At 40.6% G+C, this 16,552-nt stretch overlaps 1 protein-coding gene across 4 annotated transcripts in view; it reads right to left on the reverse strand.

Moving 5' to 3' along the window:
* The window catches only part of LOC117777394 (furin-like protease kpc-1), a 171,003-nt gene that overhangs the window by 152,673 nt on the left and 1,778 nt on the right, over positions 1 to 16,552 (reverse strand). For 2 of the 4 annotated variants that reach the window (XM_034612152.1, XM_034612151.1), the window contains exon 2: positions 13,395 to 13,570. In XM_034612152.1, the coding sequence (XP_034468043.1) occupies positions 13,395 to 13,570 (176 nt within the window). Of the gene's footprint in view, positions 1 to 13,394; positions 13,571 to 14,310; positions 14,617 to 16,552 lie in introns of those variants that run through there. The other 2 variants (XM_034612154.1, XM_034612155.1) reach the window with 2 other exon arrangements.

Below are 16,552 nucleotides of genomic sequence, written 5' to 3' on the forward strand. Positions count from 1 at the left end.
AATTCTATAAACTGTACATTAATGCATGTTTAGTTGCCAAAAGCCCCAAAGATTTTGAAGAATAGTTTAAAAAGTGTTATAATGACAAGGCCATAAAAACATAAATTGTGTACTTAATGAAATTATAAAATGTGCCTTGTCATTTCTTTGTATAATTACTTATTGATGTATTTTTCTTTTGTTTTACATATTCTACACAGTATCTTTCCTATTCCACATGCCTACATGTACTGTCATGACACGGAACACCAAAAATTGCCCCGTCTAATGGAAAAGTTCTGCACTTAGATGCACTGTATGAATGTGTTTGAATGGTTGAGTGGTATAAACTCTTTCAGTAGTCAACCAGGCTATAAAAGCGCTATATAAATACAGACCATTTACCATTTATTGTCAAAGTGCTTGAAATGTGCAATCTGTTCAATAAGGATTTTTTGAAAGGAATGAAAGGTGTTCTTATGTCGGAAAGTTTCTGAATACCGTCAGTACACACAGCCACGGCTGAGAGCAGTCAAAACTGGAGAGCACACAAATACAGAGAATAATAATTGTGGAGCACCTTCAAAAGATAAAACACAGAGCGATGATGTACAGCAGTAGAGACAAGGTCAAGTCCACTGTCCAACAGGACAAATCCAGAGAGATGAAGAGGAGCAAATCTCATTTGAGACAACTGCCGGGAGACGCTCTTTGCAACCGGCATACATCTTTCTATAAAGTAGCAGCTGAAGAGTGGAGACTCATTGCCATGATGAGTAAGATAGAGGAGACTTGCTGTGACCTTGTTGAATTTTAAAACAAGGTATATATTCTCACTCTGAAACTGGACATGGCAAAGAGGAAGCTGAACCAGAAGAAGGACCTGGGCGAGGAGGCAGCCATGAAGCAGAGGGAGAAGGTTCATCTGATGGAAACAAAGCAGCTTAAAGAAAAGCTGAGTACTTGTGAGACATTGGCCCTCAAACTTAAGACTGGGCTCCATCACAGAAACCCGGCTGTAAAAGAAACACGACTTGAAGAAGTTCAGGGAGACTCCTCCGGTGCTCAGCTGGAGCACCTGACGTAAGTGAACGCCGAAGCAACAGCTGTCCAGAAGAAAGCAGAGAGGGCCTTTTAAAACAGTGGCAAGGCCTCTCTTGAAGTCACAAACAGCCACATACAGCGAAACCTGTAGGAGAAGGATATAACTGACAGGAGCAGCATCTTGTGCTCCAGAATGCTTTGGAGTCCAGGATTCAGGACATTTAGGAGAAAAGGTCTGAGAAGAAGAGAAGCTGGAGTCAGGCTCTTCAAATGTACTACTCCAAATAAACAGCAACTGTATCTCTCTCCAGGCTGAAGACTGCACACTTTTCTCATTCCCTTCCTCCCCCTTTCTCACACACACCATACTCCCCACTCTCTAAACACCAACCCACCCACCTCCCTCTCCTCCCCTTTCCCATTCCCTACCCTCCTCAAATCTGTCTTATTGGATTATTTGTATTATTTTAAACTAAATTTATAACATATATACAACCAGAAAATGTTCTTTCTCTGTCATTTCTAAGTTTCTGAGAATTAGAGTTTATGTGGTAGCAGCTGTAGAAAGATCGTGTTTGAGAGATCAGGAAGAAAAGTGTGTTGATGCCCGTATTTGCAAAGAAACAACACATCCTAATTTGAAGACATTTCCTTTTCTTAGCTGTTTTTTTTTTTGTTGAGAAATCTCACATCGGATGTTGCAAAGAAGGTAATTGTACAACATTGAATCAAGTACAGAAAATAACCACAAGAAAATGAAAATGTAAGAATCTTTATACTTTGATATCAGGCGTCATTGTGTCCAGACCCTGTTGGGACTATGCATTAAGTCGCTCTCCATGGTGCTGATCCTGTGGCTGTGAAAGGATAAAGAGTGCGCTCGCGCTTGCGCTCTCTCTCTGTTTCTCTCTCATGTTCACACCAGTGGGGAGTTCAGACTAACACTTTATCATGGCTAATGACTAATCACTGACTTTACCTGTTGTCTAATATTTGCATGGCACATTTTGGAGTCTGCCACTGTCATGTTCAGTCAATTTCAGTCAGGTCAGGTCTTAAATAGTCTGTCTCCCTCTGCCTTTCTCAGCACATGGTGTTTTGTTTCATTGTCAAACAAAACAGTTCCATCTAGTAACCAGGGTAGTGTTTCTGAAAAGACACACTGCTTCTAAATTTTTAAATGCAACATCCGATTCATGTCCACTGTACTCGGTTAGCAGTAAATATCCCACAGACACACAAACCCAAAGCACCCAGTGGCCCATAAAAACAGATTAACACTTGAAGCTAAACGTGTCACTTTGACAACCTGACATTATTGACACTGGATGTGTGTCTAACATATGATGCATGTGCACACAGTCAAACTAGAGCTGCACAAATTAGTGAGCAATTTCAAACCAACCACAACAAACACACACACTCCACCCCAAACATACACACATATCCAGTGCCCTCCCAGTGCAGGTTCACAGCAAAACAATATGAGGCCAATCAGGGGACCATTGGTATGGCTCTCCCTCTGCTAATGAAGGCACTTTGAAAAGGTAATCTAATTCACCAGCAGCAATTAAGGCTGGGAGCGCCTTGTCACTATCAATTATCCGCTCCTTCACTCATGTTCTCCAGTGCGGTCGCTGAGGCTGTCTGACACACAGCACTGTCGGACAAATCAACCCCATCAGCCAGCCAGTCACTGAGAACACTAATCATGAGAGTGTTCAAAGACACACACACACGCACACACAAACAGAGTGATACTGTGTATTAGAATCATTGCACAATGAACTCAGTACGCTGGGCATAAATTAGGACGTCCTGACTGGCCGCAGTCAGATAGGTCTCTTCTTCAAAGGATCCATAAACAGTGTAAATAGTATTTACCATACTGCTATACTGTCTGACTCATGAATAATGATGTTAGTATTCATAAATAATTGCTAATTGATGGAAAATCATGTCGCTGTAAAGTTTTTTTTGTCTTTGTAGGTCTTTTTAAGGTCTTAAAAAGAATGAATCCCAAATTGCTGCTGAATGTGAAGCCTTGAAGTCGTTGAGACAAGGTATACCAAAAACTGACTAGAAGATAAATATGGCCGGTTGTGGATCACCAGTTTTTCCCTAGTCCCTATAAGAAGTGGTTACCCTTTCATTTATCCGTTTGACAGTTTGATGGTGTGGTTCAAATTGGTCAAGATAGTGTATAAACCATGTCAGACTCGAACAACATGTGTCCACAACCATAACTAAACACGGATTTGTTATGGTGGCTTCAGAAAATATTCAGACCCTAGACCCCCAGATCAAATTACCATTCCATAAACATTGGTGGAAATCATTTCAGTGTTTTTTGCGTAATCCTGCTAACAAATAAACCAACAATAAAAACACAAAGCAACCAACAAACAGACATGGCTGAAAACATAACCTCCTTGACGAGGTAATACATTTTTGCAAATTTATTAAGAATTAAAAACATTTTAAAAACAGCTCCAGGATAATTGAAACAAACAGGTGGTGCCTGCCCACAATGAGTAGAGACACAGCAAAAGGTCTGAAGACTTGTAAATAAGAGATTATGTTTTTGATCTTTTAAAATTTTATTAATTTCTACAAATGTTTTCACTTTGTCATGTTGGGTTAGTGAGTGTATTCTAACAGGCCAAAATGCAAATTTTATCTGTTTGAAATTAAATCGGCAATATAATTAACAATGAATAAAATAACTTAATAAGTATTTCTGAAGCCACTGTACATACATTGTATGCACAGATTGTGAGTTTGTCATGTAAGATCTTTTCTTGTTAGTGTATTTTTTTCGTGTATTGCAGAACGTTGTAATAAATGAAAGCTGTTTAACAGTTTGAAGACATCCTGACGACTGACCGACAAAGTGTTGGCTCCAAAAAACGGACCAACAACCTCTTTTGTGAAAAAGCTTTTCCAGACAGAACAGCCATACTTTCTTGATCATGACCTGCTTCACAGGACTTTCTAATGCATGATATAATAGATTAGTCAGTGATACAGTGTTCCGACACCCAGCCCCCTAACCTCACACCCTCTTATTGGACTGGAGAAGTCTCTACCATTCAGACCTTCAGGCACAGGAACTCAGACCAAAGCCCTGGTGAAGAGGAAACTGATGAGAATTGCGCAGCCTTCGAAGTAATGTTTGACAATGTTGCAGCAAGAAAAATTTAAATCCTGGACCCAGACATACGTTTATGATACGTGAAATTTCAGTTTAACCGTATCTTAAATGTACTGTTAATTGTCATGTTAAAATGTAATTTCAGTTGTTCCATAAAAAATGAAGCTTAAATGAATCTCTCCTGTCAACAAACCACATCACTGATAAATGAATGTACTTAAAAACTCCCAGAATGCAATATACGGACTCTACCATTTGCAGAGGGATGTGCATTTTGAAATTATTCACATCATGCGCATTTCTCTGTTAAAGGTTGCACCTCGGCAGACGGCAAAAATACCAGCTGTGTGCCCTTTAAGCACCAGTGGAAATAACCTCAGTCTTCTGTGTCTGAAATCCCAAAATATATAATGCAAATGGATAATGTAACAGTTCCATTAACTTAATCTACTACTGTATGAGCAGTTTAAAGAGCCACAGAAGGATCGGATCTGCATGTGGAAACCTGCAGAAATGTGGAAGAACATGCAAACTACACTCCAGCAGCCAGTTTATCAAGGAAACAAAAAAGACTTAATCCTTTTGACTTTACAGCTGCAGACCTACCACGGCTGACTTCAACTAATAATGGAGTAAAAGTGTACTTACAGTATTTTTGGAAGAGCAATTAGAAAGAAGGAGAATAGATTACTATAGTAAAAAAACTGAATTTTAATTATTTCATAGTGGCTTTTCAGTTAGTTTTAGCACGTAATGTACAGCCTGAGGAACAGGTTCAGCTGCAGTAAATTCATTGTGTTACACTAAATGTTTCACTGGCTGGTTTCCCTGGCACGTCTACTCTGCAACTAGATTTGACTTATTTACTACTTTCTGATCAAGACACAAAAATTACAAGTAATCTACAACATACATATTTTCATAAATCAAGGCAATACCAAAAAAATGGTTAATATCTATACAAACACTGAACTGCTCTACAGTCTCAAAACAACTCTGCTGGTTCCTCTACAACCTACAACACTTGATTAGTTGTGATTTTTGTTTTTGGGGAAATTTTTTTTATATAATCTCGAGTTAAAAAAATATGAATGTTGTCATGACAATGTAATGACACTGGATTGAATAATAGTCAAAGGAAAATACGTCAATGTGTATTTGATGTGCTGATTTATATTAAACTGTGAAAGCTGATCACACGACATTAATGATAAATGGTTGCTAAAGAACATTCATTTTATAGCACAACTCTACTTTCCTAATATGTGAGGTAGGTCTTCTATTTCTGTTGTATTCACTCAACTTTAATTGAATTACTGCGTTATTACCCATTTTCCTTGTGTCTGCATTTTGTTTTAGTTTTCACTTGTTCTTCACTGAGTCTATGGTAAAATGTCTGTGTTCCCTCTTCACATCAGTATCTCATACTGCACAGTGCATGACTTAAGGGGCCGAGAATCAACATTCAAAACAGCTCACTATAAAGAAAACGCTGATTTTAAGACACTGTGAAACACAGAACCTCAGCAAGAGCTGTGGGTATTATATTGTACTTGTATTGTTCTCTTTTGTTTGTTAATGCCTGTTTTTTATCCTGTGTTTATTTCTATGTATTTGTGTTCTTTGATTTCTGCTGTCCAGCATGCAAGTGAGCAGTGCTAAAACATTGCTTTTATAATTCATTTTACAATGAACATGTTTGAAAGAATTTAGAAAGTTAAACGTCTCATCTGTGAAACTGTGGCCAGCAGAAGATAATAAGTTAATAAGGAGATTTATGTATAAGTTGTTTTGCTGAATCAGTCTGAAACAGTTTGTGCTATGCTCAGTCACAGTTTGTGCTACCTCGGTCACAGAAACACACACACACCAAACATCTAAAGAGACAAATAATAGTGAGACAGCAAAAGAAAAGGAAATGACTGTAAATTTGACTTCTGCTTTGTTTTGTTTTTTATTCTTTATTGCCATAAAAGGAAACTTAAAGCTGCATGTATCAAATTTCTTTGTCACCGTGACTATAACTATGCAAAATGAATAACCCAACCAACACCCAAGCTTCCCTAAACACAGCGATTTAATGTTTTCAAGCTCGTATTTGAGTTTTTTGTACAGCTCACAACTTCCCAGTCTCAGTGCTCTCATCACACCTGTTTCCAGCCGCAGGAACCTGCCCAGCAGCAAAGACACATACGAGTTAGAGGATTACAGGTTGTTTGATCCCACCTAAAGTTCATGAATTTTAACATACAGTATATAGATAGAGTTTTGATGTCCTATTCCTATTGTCATATTTGGCCACTATAGTTACATTTGGGGCAGAATCTTTGGGTGAGCTTGTGCCTGGAACCAACAGACTTAAAGGGAAAAAAGAAACACTACAACACCTGACTTCAGGTACACAGGCAACCAGTCACTTCAACTAAGTTCTCTCACTTGTTTACTTCACTTATCCAATTATTTACTTGTAAACTGTTTTAATTTCACTACATGTTGGTGGCAACACAACCTGTAAGCCGTCAAAAACCACAGTCCAAAAATATATATATTTAAATAAGTTACATCTCTGCAGTGGTCTTAATAACAAGCTTCGTCACAATCCTGATGGGTGCTTCAGCCTGTTCACAGAGGCTGTAAGCCCCACTGCTGCTGACAGCCTCAAACAGACAAAAAGAAAGAGGAGAGAGGAAGAGAAATGGAGGGAGGGAAGACAGTAAAATATTGCAAGATAAAACAAAAGCAAACATCAAGACATCAGGAGTCATTGAAGCTGTGTGTGAGAGCCACGTGAGGCAGCCCACCCTATGGAGAAAACAGCAGCTGGTGTGTACACTAACAGCCCTACAGGGGCTGTGGCCTCCACAGCCCTGACTGTGGAGAAGCAGAGAGGAGAGATGGGAGGAGGGCCTGGTGATGGAGGGGGTACGCTAGGGGCTAAATGGGGTGAGCAGTTAAGCCTTGTTGGTTACAGTATTGGCAGGAAATCCAGGAAGGAGAGGTGGGTCTATAGTCCTTTTTAAAGAAACAAAACGGGTCTGAATATAATTAGTTTAGGATTAAATATGTAAATTTTACAGAAGCATTCTAGTATATTACAACCTGGACCTTATCTTCTGCTGTACCAATAAAAATGTCTCATATTTGGGAATGCGGCAACATCACTAAAATGAAGACCAACAAGGCAAGGAATATAACACGTGTCTAAAACAAACCCTAACATCGGGCTGGCTGCTGTTCAAGCAAAACAAAAAATTATATGCACTCAGACATGATTATTTACCCCAAAACGCCAAAAGTATGAGAAGTTGTAAGGGTGTGAACAAACACACCAAATCACAATCACACAAATCCTCAATAGAGAAAGGATAATACATCTGATTACAAGAATAAGTAAGAATGAGAGAAAGAAAACATTTTGATGATTACGGTCAAATCCAAGTCACGACAGGCCTGTATACATTATATTTTATAATATTAATTCTGTCCATCATGAGACAACCTCAGTTAACAACCAGCACCCACAAATAAAATCCACCCTCCAAAGTAAAAAAAAGAATTACAGGTTCTTCAACTGCAAAACTAACTCTCCAACTGAAGTAAAATAATCATCTGCAGTCAACTGCTGTTGGGAAGACTGGTGTGCACTGAGTCCTATTACACAGATTTCAACTGGATTCTGTATTTTCTTGAAAACTTTCTCTGATGCATATTTTGGTTAAGAAATGGAAATAAAAACAGCAGCGGAAACTGACAAACACATGAGAGGTTTATCCACAAAGCTTCAAACAAGCAACCGCTCTAATTGTCAATTTTAGAAAATGTCTCTCATTCCAAACAAAACGTTGTTTTGGAATTGAACAAAAAAGCAAGGCAACATACCATTTTACAATATCTCCCAAAATGTAACATTGTGTATGGACATGTTTATGTGCTTGGACCACTGCTCCCTGCTCTCGTCGACCATCTTCCTTTATCTTCTTTATCTCTCTCTCATTCCCTCTCTCTCTCCATTTCAATATTGAAGAGAGTTTTATTAAGGGCTAGACTCAGGCGTGCTGAGCCGCTCTCAGTAATTTTCCTACAAAGTGCTTTAATCCATCACACGGCCAACATGTGGCCTTTGCAGCCATACATCATCTCAGTCCTGAGAGAGAGAGAGAGAGAGAGAGAGAGAGAGAGAGAGAGAGAGAGAGAGAGAGAGAGAGAGAGAGAGAGAGAGAGCGGAAGAGAGGGAGTGGTATCATAATTTGTGCTCTCCTCCTCCTCCTCCTTCCTCTTTCTCTCCTCCTCTTACCCTCACCTCCCAGCAGAGTTTCTCACCTGGGAGGGAAACCACATCTTCTCCACATATTCCTCAGTCAGGTCCTCTCTGCATTTACAAATGAGAGTGAGGTATGAGCGGGACTGGAGCGAGGGGTGCGATGGGGGTGTAAGCAAAGAGAGAGCGAAAATGAAAGAGATGGAGATAGGCATGAGTGAATGAGTGTGCGAGGCTGAGAGAGCGAAAGAAAGAGATAAGGGAAATGGAGAAAAGCTTACTGGAATGAATGAAATTGGTGACAAAAGCGGGTGATAGGAAGTCAGTGTGTGTGTGTGTGTGTGTGTGTGTGTGTGTGTGTGTGTGTGTGTGTGTGTGTGTGTGTGTGTGTGTGTGCGCATGTGCGTACGTACGTACGTACGTACATACGTGTGTGTGCCATATGCACAAGGTGTGTGTGCATCTGTACTCTGCACGAAGAAATAGAAATAGGCAGAGGAGTGGAGATGTGTATTTCCCAGCATGCAGCTGGTGTCGCGTTGCCCTCTATGTTGCCCCCGGCCAACACCTGCCTCCATTTCACTCCCTCCGCCCTGCTCGTGCTGGGGAGCAGCGGTGAACTCTGGGCCCCCTGACTAATGGAATGGGCCCTCGCTCCCAACCATTAGAGGATTGGTGTCCCTTTTGGCGCCCCTGGGTGCCCTATGGTACAGAAAAGGGGAAAGGAAGGAGCCAGGGAGATGATGGTGGCACGTTGGCCTTATTTCCTTTTGTGCACACGTGCGAGCACACACACACCTGGTCATAACATCACAGCCCAGAGTAATCCAGCCAGAGTAAGGCTTGACATAGCTTGGCATCTCACTGAGGCCATTTCTGAGAGGATATTAGAAATTCTGAATTGGCTGCAGCACTATGAGGTTTCAGAGAAGGAGCTCTTTGAATGTGTACGACAGTGGCTCTGGCTGATTGTGAAGCATTTGTGTGATTTCATTTAGCCGGTAAATCCAGTGCTCTACCTCAATTACATCTGCTTTACTCAGATGGAAAACACACCTCGAGTGTACAGAGAGACGGGAGGTGGAGGGGAGGAGAGGGAGGGTGGAAGCATGGAGCGGATTGGGGATTGAATCTCTCGATGAGCTGATAGCACATCCGCAGACAGCGAGCCAAGCTGTGCCGTGTTAATGTTATGCTAATGATATGGTAATGATATGGTAATCTGTCAGCAGTATTCCACCTGACTGGAGAGAAGGGGAATCTGGGAGGCCTTTCACCATTGGGTGTAGACCAGGGACTTCCTGGTGTCAGAGTTCAAGACAAAAAGCCTGAGCACGCACACACACGTGCACACACACACACGCGCGCGCACACACACGCGCACACACACGCACACACACGCACACACAGACACACACAGAGGAATGTAATTTCTGAAGCAGTGAACTCAGCTAAAATAAAAACAATACAACACATAGACTTAATCTGGCTCTAATCGGATTTGCAAACTGTTAAGTAAACTGGAATAATTACCTGTAAACAATGTGATGCAACTTTAAACTAGGTCGGCTGTATTGTAAGTAAGGCTGCAAGCTTCTTTTCTCTCTCAAGTCAGCGTGTAATATCAAGTCACTGTGCTGTTGTTCTATGGTTGCAAAACGTGAAAGAGAAAATCAGCTTGTTTTTCCCTCAGCCGTCGTGTGTGAAACCCTGCACCTATAATGGCTGCAATCACCTGCATAGTCAGAGCTTCTCTGTCTCTCTGACTCACAGTGATTGCATTACACTTTACCACAGCCTTGGCTGGAGATGAGACTCACCATTGTTTGACACTAATCTTTGAATCCACACCAGCACTGCTACACAGCTCTAATAATTATGAGCTTCCCAGGTCCACTGCATTTGATGGGTTTCTTTCTGTATTAAATTTTTTGTGCCACCTCCCAGCATCTTCTTCTGAATGAGCTGATATGGCCACTAATGTAAAAAGAAAGTTGGGAAACCATATTTGACATTTTTAAGGTAATTGAGAGATAAATGTGGACGGATCACCTCTCTCTCTCTTTAATACATATACAAATACTGTGTATAGACCGACAGGAAAGGCTTCAGCGTGTCTGCCACCAACGAGGCACCAAGAAAATGTAACTCCAGTGCATCACAGTAAATCTGTCCATGTGGTATTAAGACATCAGCTTGGGTATTTTGCTTTGTTTTTCTTTGTATTTTACAGTTGCAAAATGGATATGTCAAGTCTACACAATGGAGAGATGCGATGACATTTTCCTGGATGCTGTACACTAAATCAAAGAGACCAACAATATGTTGAGTGCCAGCATGGAGACATTTGATTCCCATTCCACTCATGCGGCATTACCACCGGAATGCCAGCAGACATCACAATCCTCCAAGCTGGCGTTGGGCTTGTCAGACTTTTCATTCCACTTCAATGTTTTCAAGGGAAAAAAAGAAGAAAAAAAAATCACAGAAAATTGTGAGGCAGCAGCTTCTTCTTGATAGATGATATTTGCCACACGCGAGGCACAAATCACAGGTGACACAATTAAAATAGGTTTAACTGAACAAAGGCGATCGAGTGTCAGTGACATTTAGCATCAGCCGCTGGCGACAGACAGGTAAAAGGAGCCAGTCAGCAGATTGGGCCCTGGAGGGGGGGGGGGGGGGGGTTGTTGAGGCTCTCAGGATATGGTGTTGCTGGGGTGTACACCTTTATCAACTAACAATCATGCTTACTGCTACAAATGCTCATGACGGAATCCTATCACTACTTTCTAACACGCTGCAACATTGTTTCACCAGTTAACAAAACCAACAACACTTCTATTATTGTAAATACATGTGTTTTTACGTGCTGTGTAAATGCACAAAGCAATGCGATTGTTTTGGTCAGTGGTGTATAAAAGAGCCGAAAAACAATGCAGAAAGAGGAAGAGGTGTTTATGTGCAATGAGCAAGGGACAATGAGCGAGAGACAGGCAGAGCGGAAGACGGAGACGGGGGTGGACTGTCCAATACACTTCTGATAAAGGTCAAAGAGATGTTTTATTCATGATCCAGGCAGCGGCAGCAGCGGCAGCAGCAGAGGCAGAGGCAGCCGGGCCAAGGTTGAAATGAGCTTGCGTCCACGTTCCCCAGAGCCAACTCTGCACACAGCCTCACACCAGGCCAGCGGACACCCCCACTAACTCTTATCAATAATGTCAAAACACAAGCGCAGGCACACATCTCCAGTATCACTCATCAGTAGGTTCAAATAAACAGTGCTTTTGATCGTCTGCTGTGAGCAGAATCAATGCAGGGACACACATCTGCCAACAAAGAACAAAGTGGACGACGCTTTAAAACGACAGACGTGCTACTCAAACCTTTTATGGGGACTCTTAGAGACTGAAGGTGTGATGCTATAATATTTTCTCAGATTTCTCTCCTGTAGGGCTCTGACTATATCATTTATATACAGAACTAAGAAAATACATTTAATGTAAAAATCAGTGTATTCAAGGTCAGGTAGTCACAGCATCTGTATGATTTCGCATCTGAAATGTTCTCTAATGGATGGCTTATGATCCCTTTTTAATCATAGTAATAATAATGGTACATTTTATCAGAAGAATCTGTGTTGATTAGTCAGTCTTTGGATTTGAAAATAAGGAGTACAATAAAAAGGATCCCTTTTGAATTCAACAGAGCACAGCAGCAATGAATGTCAATTCATAAGGGCCCTTACCTTTTAAATCTTGATCTCGACTGTGAATCTTTCACAAAAGAGAATCAGAAGATGTTCATTTCAAAATCTCTTATACCCTCGAACCCTGTCTTTGAACTCACTCTGACCAAAAAATAGCAGAACTACTGTATTCCACCTAACCAAGCCCCCTCCGAGCCCTTTGCGCAGCTGAGAACAGTTTTTTTTTTTTGGGAGGGAGCTGACACAGTTTCAGACTCAACAACCAGAGTAACCTTTAAAATATTGATGTGGATAAATCACATGTACTCTTGTGACAAATGGAAAGATTTCAGCATGACAGATTAAAACTCAGCCAAATAGGTAAAGACCCCATCATCATCCTACATTCAGATGAACTCTGTTGCTCACAGAGGAGATTCTCTCAGGCATAAACTAAGACAGTGTCTGGAAATGTATATGTGTGCTTTTTGGGGTGCATGTACAGTGGGGTCTATGTGTGGGAATCGTAGGGTAATTTGCGATATTATATCGACCCTCGATCACAATAATATCACAATACAGAGATTCTGCGATTATCGATATTGCAAGATAATCGTATAACAATACATCGTGATATCTGTCTAGCTGAAGAATACAAAATGCGTGTATTTATTCACATCAATTTGGTGTTAATTTCACAGAGTTTGACACAAACTGAGATTAAACAATTTACAAAAGAGTTCAATAAAGTCTTATCTTAGTGCCTCTTTAGTCTTTAACAAACACCAGGTAAATTGTCATGTACCATACATTGGAATGATGTTCAAATATATATATATATGACTGCTGGCACCAGCATATCAATAATCATGTCTAATGAGTCAGGTCGACAATATAGTTTCAGATCGTTATTTTGTCCGGCATCTAGCGGGGTCCAAATGTATATTTCTTTTCATTTGTGCATGTGCGTGTGCGTGTGCGTGTGCGTGTGCGTGTGTGTGTGTGTGTGTGTGTGTGTGTGTGTGTGTGTGTGTGTGTGTGTGTGTGTGTGTGTGTTTCCCTCTGTGTCGACAGCCTAGTCTGGGCGTCCTTGATCAGATATGAAATATTCAGAAATGCTGCTGTAATTTGATGAAAGTCAGATATCCATCAAATAGGAAATAGAAGTCAGCACATTCACAATTCTCGAGAAGAAAAAATTATCAGTAACTGGATTTTGAATGTGTAAATTATAGGCAGAGGAAATAACCGGGGTTTTAACATGCACTGACCTGCTGTATGAACTCCAGTCCGTGCTGAGCGGTCAGAGCTCTGGCGGCTCCGATGCCACCGTCCACATGCGCTGCATAGAAGACAAAGCGTTTGGTCCCATGATGCCCCTCTGTGGTCACCAGTTTCATCTGCAGCAAACAGCCAAGCACCAGCACCACTGCACCGAACATGGAGCCTTAAGAACAAATTTAAAAAGTGTTAAGAGGAAAATGAATGAGTTTCAAATGTTTAAATTGCATTTCAAAAACTGTTTACAAATGTATAAAATCTTCTGTGTTTTAGGACACTATCAGTCTTACACCATATGGCTGCATTTGATAATGATGTTTGTTTTTATGAGGACACAATTGCGACACCCTAACGAAAACCCAACAATAAAACTGCGTGATATAGAAGATAAAAGTGTAACATATGATTATTTTCATTATCAATGAATCTGCTGATTGATTTATCTTGTAATTCTCAGTTTTGTTCATAAAATGCTAGAAAATAGCAACAGATGTCAATTATGACAAAAATATAATTTCAACTTTGAGAAGCTGGGGAACCTCATGATTCATTTTAAATGAATTAATCATCAAATACTATCTACGTGTTGGTCATAATTTCTTTTTTTGTAAACTACAGTAATACGTAAAAGCATTCGTATCCTACTGGATATCCTCCCTCTCCATTGGTTCTCTATAATGAAGTCTAAAAACTGATATCATCAATATATATATTTGGAGAAAAAACAGCAACACCTACGATTTTAACTACTATAAACCCAGCACACCAAATGAGTGTGGGACTTAGCATCTCAGCGCACAGTATTGAACATTGGCAATTTAGAAAAAAAATTCTCTCCAGCCACCTCCTCTGTACTTTTGCACGAAATCCACAGTGGCTGCCACCTACAGCATGTGAGCCACCCACCTGTAGCCACAGAGAGTGGCGCGTCCAGGAGAAATCTTTCACCCAGTGCGATGAAAGCTAGAACTCTGGCACCGGGGGCCTTGAGCGAGACAGCGCAATCTCTCCGGTTCCCAACCCACACGTTTAATCTCCTGGCCTTGATGCAAATGCTTCTGAGAGCATGAGAACAGCAGTGCTCTCATTGTGTGAACTAACTTCCCTCTTTAAGCAAAACAGGAACTTTATCAGTCTGTCTATATGCCGGCACTTTCCTGTGAACAATGATGGAACAAAAAGTTGTCACCTCACTCTTCTCAGTATTTACTAAACAAGAAAAAAACACTCTGAGCGCTACAGGAGGAATGAAACATTAAAGCATATTAATTGCTTAAACTCCCACTCCTTTCCCCACATTATGCAACCAACCTTTATTGTTGTGTATGTGTCAGTCAGCTTGTTTTTTGATATACACTGGTGTATATTAAATGTAATGGAGCAGTTACATAAGGTGTAGAACAACCTGTTTCCCCATGTGTTTAGTGTCTATAAACAAAACGGTAAGAGCTGTTACTACCAGTCTAATAGTGATTAGTCAAACTGGAAATTATTACAAATATTTTGTTGTTCGATGCAATTGAAATAATTTTTTAAGTGTAAATTATTAAAACCGTCTGGTTTCAGCTTCACAAATATGAATCGTTGCTGGTTTTCTTGGTTCTAATGGTCCGACTTTGACTTAACTTTCACTTTTACTCTTTTACTTTACTTTCTTATATGTTATGAATGATGACTTAATTTATTCTAGAAATAAGAGATTAATCAATAAAGAAAATGATTATTAGTTGCAGTCTGAACTAACAGTATATGCAACATCTGTTGTCTGCAGTCTTTGTGCTTTCTGGATCCACTTGGGCCGTTTTAATCCCGAAGTAAACCCACTAACAAACTAGAAGATTAAGATCTCTCTCTCTAAATATATAATGCTGTTTGTTTGTTTATCTGACATCTCGTCAAAAGCAAAGTGCCATCTCCTGCGGCGACACCCCCCCTCCTCCCCCCAAACAACAAACAGTGCAGCTGACCACTGTTTAAAGTCTAAAGCATCATTCAGCTCCAATCTCCCAAGCCACTGATTGAAATCAATAACCTCACTTGGGGCTCGAGCCCTAGTCGATCCCGCTAAGGTGCAGGGCTGGCGGCGTACACCACATGCAGCCAGAGAGAAAGCGGGCCTCAGGCAGAGACAAGGTAGACATGGGAGAGAGGGAGGGAGAGGGAGGGAGCACATGAGACCGGAGTATAGGAGAGCTACATTGAACAGTGTCAGGGCCTCAGGGCCTTCTGGGATGCTGATAAAGTACCTGGACATTTTTATAGACAAACTACTTATTTCTGTCCTCATATCGCTTGGGAAGACTGATAACTTTATATTCCTCTCAGGCAGAGGAATGAAAAGAAGGGGGGGGCCCTTTCAAGAGTTTAATTGATCAAACTGTAGCCACAAGCTTTTTTTTTTCTAGAGATAAAAGGGACTAGCACTTTCCCCTGTAAAATACTGAGATCTTTTAGAAAGCAGACCCAATGAAAAAAGAGAATGTAACTCATTATGCAAAGTCATTATAGGCCCCTGACTACACTCCTTAAAGCAGGGGAGCTAATGGTGGAATTGTATCGTACAGGATTTCCAGAGGTCAAACTACCAGTTGTAGGAGAATGTCCACATTATTACAGCAGGCAAACTTGCAGGTCAAGCTTAAACACTGTGACCATTGTACGTGTCGTAACAAAAGTAAAATATAATTGTATCACTGCTCAATGGGCATTTTGGAAGGGCTTGAGTGTTTAATATATGGCTAAGTGTACTTTTTAGCAAACATCAACAATAAACAGAAGAGAAATTTGTAGTCTCACCAGAGTAGGAAATGGGTCTTGGGCACAGCAATAGACACAGTAAAAACTATAATCATGTCCCAATATTTAAAAAAATGTAATAAATCCATCCATAACACAACACCAAACAGTGTGAACAAAGGTTGGCCCAACTTCTTGAAATTGCTCAGAACTGCTGTATATTCATGCTTGGGACCAGTTTCTCAGAAAGCTGTTATAAACAGAGCAAAGACGTGCTGGTGCACCGACTTTGATACCTTTAGACGGAGCTAGACTCACTGTTTGCCTGTGTTTGCAGCCTTTATGCTCAGCTAAGTTAGCAACAAAATGTCAAATTTTTCCTTTGAGATTTGCTTCTATTATAGACCATCCA

This window comes from Hippoglossus hippoglossus, chromosome 16 (genome assembly GCF_009819705.1).
Source record: "Hippoglossus hippoglossus isolate fHipHip1 chromosome 16, fHipHip1.pri, whole genome shotgun sequence".
NCBI classification, from domain to species: domain Eukaryota; kingdom Metazoa; phylum Chordata; class Actinopteri; order Pleuronectiformes; family Pleuronectidae; genus Hippoglossus; species Hippoglossus hippoglossus.